The sequence below is a fragment of the Meleagris gallopavo genome, chromosome 13 (genome assembly GCF_000146605.3).
Source record: "Meleagris gallopavo isolate NT-WF06-2002-E0010 breed Aviagen turkey brand Nicholas breeding stock chromosome 13, Turkey_5.1, whole genome shotgun sequence".
NCBI lineage: Eukaryota > Metazoa > Chordata > Aves > Galliformes > Phasianidae > Meleagris > Meleagris gallopavo.
In genome coordinates, this window is record NC_015023.2 from 8,027,350 (window position 1) to 8,037,414 (window position 10,065).

The window sequence follows — 10,065 nt, forward strand, 5'->3', positions numbered from 1 at the left end:
ATTTTAATGAACACATTCCTTTTTGTATTTTAAGAAACCTGATTGATGCTGGGTACTGCTATATTTTAAAATGCTATTTAATTAAAATAGTTTTGTACCATATGTTTATTTAGTTATTGATTTTGAAGCGTAAGTTGGAGTAAAGATGCCAACAGTGTTCCTTTATAAACTGATATGGGCAGGGTTAGATAGTCTCTGTTTTGTATCATTTGCCTTTACTTGTTACATCTTTTAGCTTTGCTAGCATCTTCCCATTCCTCTATTCTCATGATGTCCAAGGTATGTGGGATGTAAACTTAAATTTAGCTCAAAGTTTCTCTTTTTAATGTTGCTTTTAACCTGTTACAACCTATAACCTAGGGGTAAACGTTATAAAAGCAAGTACATCACGAAAAAAGGTAACATCTGTGCATCAATTTTGCTGTACAGTAAGTCTCAGTTTATCAAATTATATGCTTATAAGAGTAGATATAACCTAACGACAACAAAATGACAATAATAACTTGCTTATGATAGAACCTCTACAACTGAAGATCAGTATTTATGTTAATAATATTGTTTTAAAATGTTCTTTATTGTTTCAAGGCATTATAATACAGTATTGTAATCCAGGAGGTCACAAAAAATATCAAGACTAAGTATGAGCTATTGAATTTCATTTTCTTGTTTTCTATCAGAACTGAGAAATAATTTAAATTAAGACTTAACAATAATGCAATAAGCTTCGTGTTGCATCTTTTGAAGCCGGAGAAATATATTGCATATGGGTAAGATTTAATGTAGGTGATGGTAATGAATCATCCATCAGTTTTTCCCAACGTATTTTACAACATGATCCATTTTTTAATAAGAGTTTCTTAATACTACTGTGTGTGATGCAGTTTTTGTTAGTTGGACTGAGTACAGGTCCTTTAGCTAATATTAAATTGGATGTATATATATGCAAGTATGAAATTAACTGAGAATATAAATCCACATTGATGTTTCTGCTTGTGACAAAAATTGCTTTCAACATATTATGCTGTGTTTGTTTTTTTCCACTATTTTTGGCAAATTTTTAAATTCTCTTTGCATCTTTTCATTTGGGTTGGGGTAACTTTGCAGAATGTGATTTAAAGTAATTATACAAGTGAATAATTTGATTTTTTTATTTTTAGGGTTGTTTTTTTTGTATTGCAATATAATCTTGACACTCACAGGACAAAATTGTGAAAGTCGCATATAAAGTAAAGACCTGGGTCTTAATTTTTGAGCACCAAACTCATTGTAAATCTTAAATCCGTAGGCTTTAGGGATATTAAAACTTCCTTATTTCTAAAGATGTTGCTCAGTTACTCAGCAACTGACCGGAACTAGCTGGTTTTGCAGACATTTTGGTTCGCTTGGATATTTTTCTTTAGATTTGTAGTTGTAACATATTTTCCGGTTTTACTGTGGTTTATTCCTGGTTTTGTTGTGTTAGATTATTTGAAGAGTAAGATAAATGAGATAAAATGAACAAGACCATACTTGCATTGAAATTATACTCTTCTCGCCAATCTTTCATTAATGCTTAACAAATGGAATTTAGATTTACAGAGAAACTTTCTTCCACCAGCTGTAAGAAACAAGGATCTAAGCCCGGAAACTCTGCCCATACCCATGCCTTTATCAAAATATGTATTGCTCCAGTAATCCAACATCAATAACCGCAACAGTGCAAGACAGGTCTTGCATGCAATCTAACTATGAGTTATTTAATGGTTTTTTTTGGATTTGGAAAATAATATCTTTTCTGTTTAGACAAACCAGCATTCTTGTTCAATGCCAAATGATTTCTGCACTAAAGCTGCAAGAACTGTGCTTTCCTTGAAAAACAATTGGAAAACTGTTTACTGTGCTTCTATTACAAAAGAGAAAGAGAAAAAAAAGGAAAAACGGGAAAAAACAACAGCAACAAATGAACAAGCATTAACAAACAAAAACAACACCCAAAATACTGCAGATGTGAAGTTTGTCTAGTTCTGAAGAACTATCATGCAACTCACATGCAGTGAGTATTCTGGCTACTTACATGTAAGCTTATATTGCTGCAGTAATGAATGGCCTTTGACTTTAATGATAACGAATAACTGAGAATGCATTACTATGTATAGGGTAATTTTCCCAGAGAGATGAAAGGATACACCACTTATTATCCTGCTTCAAAAATGAATAGTGATTGCAGTAGTTTTGTAGTTTCTTCCTCAGGATCTGTTATCAGCAGTTACCATAGAATACCAAACCTAGACCCGTTTGGAAACTTTCCAGTGAATTGATAACGTCAGTGGTATAACTCGTATAATTTATTGATGAAATGTACAATATTAGAAATATTTATAAAGCACTATCTGTCAGGTATATATTAGCTTATATTATTATAATCTGAGCAAGAACATATGGTTGGTTTTTTTTCTGTAGCCAACTCATAGTTAAGCTAAAAAAGTTAAGGTAGTGGTTTATTTCAGAAAGCAATTTGCAGTTATCTGTGTCAAGTTTTTAGTGACCATGCTTTTCATATAAAAGTAATGAGAGATTACATTTGCATTCACAGGATCTGACAAATAGGACAGAATCCTGTAACATAACCTCTGTATAGCTATTGATGGATCCCACATGTTGTGGAAAGCAATGATCGTTTAAGCTAATTCACATCAGTGCCCATCATCTGGAAGAAAACAGAAAGGACTGGCAAGCTTTCATAACTTCCCTTGATTCAGCTCAAACTGGGGCTTTCCCCCACTGAGGAGTGGCCATTGCTGAGCAGAGGTATCTTGAGCATTGCCAGCAAGGCTGCTGCCTTCTCTCACAAGTTGAGGTCAGAACACACCAGTAAGTGGCCTGGCTGCTGCTGGGGCAAATGGAGAGGAGGGAAGTGAAAAGAGGACCTCAAAGATCTTGGAGCTGAGTATGCCTAGAGTAAGTGAAGTGGCTGGTGCCACAGTGTTCAGTGCCTGAGGAAAATGGATCATTGTGCGTGCAAGGAAACTGGGGGATGAGCATGCGGCAGAGAAAATCACTGCAATCATGCTGGGTAATGAAATATAAAAAATAACATAAATGAAAAGGCAAATTGAAAAGCAAACATCGTAAAGAAAACAGTTTTCTTGATGAAGTGAGCTTTAATTCTGAGCTCTGTATGTGAGTCCATTTTTGTTTCTCCATTCATCTGTTTGAAGTGTTTACATTAGGAAAATGTTTTCAAAAACCTCTGCTGTCGCCTTACTTAAGGGCCATATTTAACCAGGGTTATAGCAGAAGCAAGTGTGTCATGGATGTGTACTTTCTCTTCCCTCATTTCAGAATAACCTAGCACAATCTGGATGACATGTTCTCAGCCAGAGGAATTGTACCTCCTCATTTCCTAATGAAAAAGGAATGGAAATCAGTGGTTTGGTTTCACCTGGCATTCAGTCTCGTCAGACAGTAAAATAGCAAGATGTTTGTTTCTCAGCCATGGGTTTAAAAAAAAAAAAAAAAGCCCCGAACAGTAAGTTGTAAAAAGGCACAAATTATAGGATCATGAAGTAGTAATGTCTGGTGGTAAAATGTCTGCTTGGTGGTTGTTTTCTTTTGTTGTTGTTGTTTCTGTGTTTTTAATGATTAGTTTTCTTTCTAAAGTAGTATGGTGGGTACCAGTTACACGTGTGCTTTTTGAGTATTAACATGAAATGTAAGTTCATGTCAGGAAATGCTGGAGGGTGGATGTTTTTCACATCTTGTAATCCTTGTTTGTGCTATGCTCTGTCTATTAGGAAAAATACAGCTAAGGCGCACTAACCGAAACAGAAGTTTTATGTTTTAAGGTGGGGTTGTGTTCAGAGAAGTAATTGCTAGCTGCATTGCTGAAAAAAGCAGATCTGTAGTGTGTTATTGAAGGGTCTCAGGGCGCTTCAAAAGAAAGGTCTGCAATCAGTTTCTTACTTTGTTATTGTAGCTTGTCATCCAGTGTACTTTACCCTCATGTTTGAAGCTTAAATGGAGCATGAAGTTCTGTATGAGTTGCTTTCCAGTGTTTGACATCCTTTACTTGAAATCATGATTTTGCCCCAAATTTGCTAAATCTCACTCTAGGCCTAACCACTTTGTTTTGTGAGCCTTCTATCAAGACTAGCTCTGGGTTGTAGGGTTTTTAGATGTTCCAGTTGGCTGGATTTGATGTGAAAATACTTTCACTCTACTCCCTACTTCTTAACTTTCACCAATCTGATAATTTTAACAGTTAATGTTAAAAGAAAATCAATTAATTGCATATTAAATTCCCTAACTGTTTTACTCTTCTAAATCACAAGTCATAGTTATGCAATGAAAAAATACTGTGTTGACTGCTTATACCCTCTGATGTCATGCCTATGTAGTTAGCATTTGCTGTCCAGGAAAATTAAGAACAAAACTTATTTTTCAGGTGATACAAAACATGACACGTAATAAGAAACTTCAGTTTATCCTTAAAGATTTATTTTTAAACTCAGTTAATTTTTCATGTTAACAGCATTAATTAATATTTTGCTGGTTTTAATGGCTTTTATGTTACTATCTGCTCTATTTTTTTGTTAAATTACTTCTTTTATAAACTGCTTCACTAAGAAAGCATTGCTTATCACATTGCAAGTGTGGAAAAATATTCTGCGATTGGTTTCTCACGATCCCTGTGACAGTAAGCCAGATGAATATAGTTGTCCTTCAATTTCTCAACAGCTTTGAGTGTGTAGTTTCTTATTTTATCTTGCACTATTTTTTCTGCTAGTTATTTCCTCAGCATACTGCCTAGAGAACAGAGCAGGGTTTAAAAAACAAAACCTTATGCTTTACAAAATTGATAGAGACCACACAACAAACTTAGGTAAATACTGAAAGCACCCACTTCATGTCCTTATATAGCAGAACGCATGAAGTATGACTTGTGGGTTAAAGTTGCCCCCTACTGTCTGATATGATATTTGCATACTGAATAGGAATTTCCCAATTAAATTTGAGAATATTTTTCCTGCTGCTTCTTTAAAGAACATACCTTAATTCTAAATTTTACAGTTTCTTATGGAGTTATGGTGCATACAAGAGGAGATGATATTAAGGGGAGAACATGAATTCAAAGATTTTTGAGTAACTTAGATCTTCTATATAGCAGTGTGCATGTCCTTGCAGCATCTGGACTAGAGTAAATTCTGAAATGCACTGCGGTCCTTTCTCCGTTCGAAGACCAGTGAAAACCAGCAGGCAGCACAAAGCTGATTAGTACTAAGGGAGCAGTTCAGTTCTCTTTAGGGACATACCTGAGTGTGAAGCAGTTCTGATGTTCATGTGATTGCATAAAAAATTGGAGGCATTAGAATTGAAATTATCTTATTCTTTTTTCCTACTTGTTTACTGCAATACAAATTTTGTGAGATTTCACGCAGTAGGAGTTTATATATAATTTTGAAGGAATCTATATCGATTTTGGGTGTTACAAACCTTTTAAAGGGTTTTAGTTTCTAGTTAGTTCTTTTAGACTTCTCCTTTCTGACCTCTGATTTTTTTACATAATAACCACAGTGTGTTCTATGATTTTCTGACTTCCCATAATTTTTGTATGTTCAAATCCTTGTGGACATAAAAGCTTTTATATTTATTTATTTGTTTTTAAAACATGCCTTTTCAGAAAACTCTAAACGACATTTTGTTTATTCTTTAAATAGCAGTAGAAAGTTCATCTTAATAATCTGTGGGTGCTTACTAAGAATTTGTCAGCATTACAAGTGAGCTAACAGTTCAAAACCATTACACGCATAAATGCTTTAAAGAAAGAAGAGAAATGAATCACAAATGCCAAACCACTGGGAATTTTGTTGAGAGCATTGTCCTAGTCACAATATATGCTTTTATTTATACTGCAGGAATTGTACTTGAAAACAACAGCAGTGGTAACAAAACAAATGCCAATGTTTGTTTTCAAATTATGTCTGTTAGAATAATTTGCATGTTAGGATCTTAAATTATTCAGTAATAAATGCCAAACACTCTAGCACATGACAACTGATGCCACATTCTTAGTATTAAGATTTAAATACCATTTTTGTTGAATATAGTATTCTCAAATCTAGTCTTTGATTTACACCTTCTGTAAGGAATCTTTATCACATTTTAGAAATGGTAGCACAGAACATTATTTTGAAAGGAAAAAAAGTAGGAGAAAATGCATAGCTGCAGTTGGTGAGAGCTGAGGACATATTAATAGCATAGTGCAACGTGACTGTGCAAGGACAGAAATTGCAGGGTCAGAGGTGTATTAGTGAAAGTAACGTATTGTCTTTCTCCAAGCCCTCGTACCCCTTGCTGCTCTGCTCTGTGCTTCTTAATTGCAGTGTAAGACCCGTTTCTAATTCTGAATGTTCATTGATACTGTTGAGGAGATGGCAGCTTCTTCTTCAGTGTTGCTGTCAAGGCTAAACGTTTTGCATGCCTATGTGGGACAACTGAACAAGGAAGACAAATCCTAAAGTATTTACTAAACACTTCAAAGCCACTTCTGGCTCAGAAATGTGAAAATAGGTAGAAGGTGCAAAAATGTTGAGGGGATGTGCCATATATTCTTGCTCTGTTGTGATTTTTTAGGTGTACTTAGACACTGCAGAGTTCAGGATAATCAGAGAGATGGACATGGAGCTTTTCCTGTAAGCCCCTGCATCATCAGGCTTTCTACTTTGTTGCCCAGAGGAACTCTGCAGTAGTATACCACGTTCAGCAGTATAGCAGATGCTTTTAAACTGGAAAATGAAATGACATTATGAAAGCTGAAGCACAGTACAGGTCATGAGTTCTAATTACTGAGGTTTGTTTTTCTTGACTTCCTTGAATGCCAGACACCATGAACTGTACATAATTTTAAGTTTGGGGTAACAGTGGTATTTAACTATTCTGTAATGTAGTCATGACATTATCACTCTGTGGTTTGCTGATTTGCCCCTATTTCTGTTGTTCCAGCCACTATCATCATTTCAAGAATGTATGGCTTAGCACATATGCTTTGAAGTCATTAGTAGATATGAAAATACATACTTGAACAAGCAACTGCTGTGTTGCACAAGTATGAACTTCCTCTCATCTGAACTGTGGTGTGGCTCCAAAATGTTCGGTTTAACAAGATTTCACTTTAAACAGAACATACACTGTAAATTTATCTGTATTAAATTAAAAAACATGACAAATATATTTGTAAGCATTCATAGAGACAGACCAAGCAACGGATCTGATTGAGTATATCTGAAAAGACGTTGGATGATCAATCTCAAAAGCAGGTATCTGACAGTATTTCTGAGGAAAGAAAGAGAAAAAATGAGTAGAGAATAAAATAAAGTATTTTACACCCCCCTAAATGTATGGCAAGGAAGAAATCCATCTGTCAAATTAATAGGTATGTGCTGGTTAAAAAGAAACAAATTCCTTCCCCTGTCAATACATCTACTGCAGTTTCCCATTAAACATTTTAATAATTTCTTTTTTTCTTCACTAAATGCAACATAGTTGAATGAAAAGTAGTTGCAGTAATGTGAAGTTTTCTGGAAAGCCATGAATACCTTATGTGAGTGGGAATGTGTTCAGTTGCCTGTTGCTCCACAGCCATTAATCTGATGAATAAAGAGTTTGCACATGGGTTCACTCAGAGAGTTAACATCTGATTTTACATGGAAATATTTGAAAGAAAAAGTACAGCATTGCCTGAAGCCTGTTAGAGAGACTTTGGAGATTTATTTAATGCAGTTTCTTGCTTTCATTCCCGTTGTCTACTAAGAAAAGTATGCTGTTTTGAAATATAGAATGAAATAAGAGGAAACAAGTCAAACAATGTTTCTAGCAGAGGAAAAAATACCCCTTGCATCAAACACATATAAAACCTGTTTTCAGTGTTCACTTTTGGCTCTACTGCTTCATTGCCATCAATACTAAACTAGATGATTTCTAACCCCTACACTGATTCATTTAAGATAAAATAAAGGGATGGGAATTACCATCATTTATCAATATGAAACATCTTTCTTTACTAGGATAATTACGTCAATCATTCAGTTAAAAATAATAAAAATATTTAGTAATTATATTTTCTCCGTGGAGATAAATGTTTGATGGAGGAGCTACCAGTAAGTTGAATGTCTGAAGTTACTAGGTGATACTGAGTAACGGCCTGAACAGGGACTTACAATGGTTTTGGTTTCCCGGTGAGTTCAGGAGGGCTTCAGTCATAAACTGTGTCCCTCTTTGCTGCTTCTCTCACTCCTCCTGAATTTATTGACTATTGGATGTTCAGGGAATAGGAGAAGAGAAGAAAAAGAAATAGGTGGGACAGCTGTATTAGCTGGCTGAATATGTTGGATAATCTATCATGAGCGAGATTGTAGGTACACAGCTTCTGGCAGTTACTCCACCTTTTTCTTATTGCAGTGTACTGGATGTGGATGATTAGAATAATACTTAATTGGGATTGTCCTTGCTTCTTCCTGTACTGTTTTTAAGGACATTAAGGAGACCGTTGGTTTATGCACACTCTTGTGAAACCAGAAGTTGCATTGTTTGGGCAAAGTATATTACATGTTGGGTTCATGTTGCTTACTTGGTTTGAAGAACAAAATTAGTTACTGCTTTCAAACAATTGTGTTCAGCAAATTGCTCTCTCCCTCAAATATTTTGCAATTAATTTTAGGTTTTTTTTTTTTCTGACTTGAATTAGTAAATCGTCTCAAACTTGTTTTGAAAGAAAAAAGCTGCGTGCAGTCATTTGTTCCGTCTTCTGTCTTTGGTCTGAGGTCTGACACTTGCTCACTTCTGAGTGAATTCAGTTCCTTAATTGTTGTACGTAGAGTTTTGTGTATGTATTCTTTGTTGCTGGTTTGGTGGTGGGTTTTCTGAGTGAAATTTGCTGACTCGTACAGATTTGTCTAATCACAGGTGGTTGTTGGCTATATTTAAATAGCAGCTGGGCATCCTTAGAATGTAAATATGCAACATTCATATTCTGAACTGTGTTCAGTTGCTTATGTGGCATTGCCTATAGAGACCAGCTGTCCCACGTGCCTGCAGATCAAATCAGGACTCTTTAGATGGTTCATGACCCAATAGAGAGAGCCAAAGCAAGATAGTGGGAAAGTTTTCTTTGCTTTTAGCTGCTCCTATAGACAGCAAATACTGACTCAGCACAAAAGCCTCAGCTGCTTCTGAAACCTCTTGGAATGTTTGGCTGTGACTTGTCAGCTAAGCAGCTTCCATAAGAAGGCTTCCTTTTCTTGCCAAGCCTTCATGTATTGGAACAAAGCTTGTTTCAGAGCAGGCTTTGTCTTCATTTAGCTTGGTTATTAACTTAGGGAGATTAAGAAAAGATACAGAGGCAGGCTCTTCAAAAAAGGGGCTTTGTTGGCCTCCTGAAGGCTGAGAAATAAGGCCTCAATGAAAAAAAATGGAGAGTAAAATAAAACTGCAAAACAAAATGTTGGTGGGGGAAAGATCTTTAGCTCCGAGCTGCAGTCACATGCTACAGTGCATATTTTATAGCATAATGTTTCCAGAAGCTGGCTTTTCCAAAAGGGTTACTGTTGCATTGAGATAAAATGATCATTTAGTGTCATACCCTAGTATCTGAGAGAGATACAATAAGAAGGAATATTCAGATTGCGGTTTTCAAAAGAGATGTTGACACCCATCAGTTGCTTGTGCAAACTTTCATTTGCATTTCCTTGATTTATACTAGAGAACATTCTGTTCACAGATTGCATCCTGTTCTGTTATTAAATTGAATTGATTTAAATTTGGCCTTGCAGAATTTGAATGCTCCTGAATGGCTACAAATCATGTATTTAAAGAGCACTCTGAGTAAGTAAATTCCTTAATGTTCTAAATATCTATTGTCTAGTACAATAGAGGCATCTTGGAGTTAATACATATATGTGTGTGGCAGATGCAAGGCCTGCATGAGGATGTTCAAATCCACATCAAGGCTTGTATCAGCTCAGCATGATACAGCACTTGAGACTGGCTGTTTGCAGAGCTTTGGCCAGCATTAACAAAAAAAATGGAAAA

At 35.5% G+C, this 10,065-nt stretch overlaps 1 protein-coding gene across 1 annotated transcript in view; it reads left to right on the plus strand.

The window, feature by feature from the left end:
* Positions 1-763: 763 nt before the first annotated feature.
* The window catches only part of LOC104909284 (protein fantom-like), a 28,932-nt gene continuing 19,630 nt past the window's right edge, over positions 764-10,065 (plus strand). Inside the window, exon 1 of the mRNA XM_010717997.3 lies at positions 764-767. Within this exon, the coding sequence (XP_010716299.1) occupies positions 764-767 (4 nt within the window). The remainder of the gene's footprint in view (positions 768-10,065) is intronic.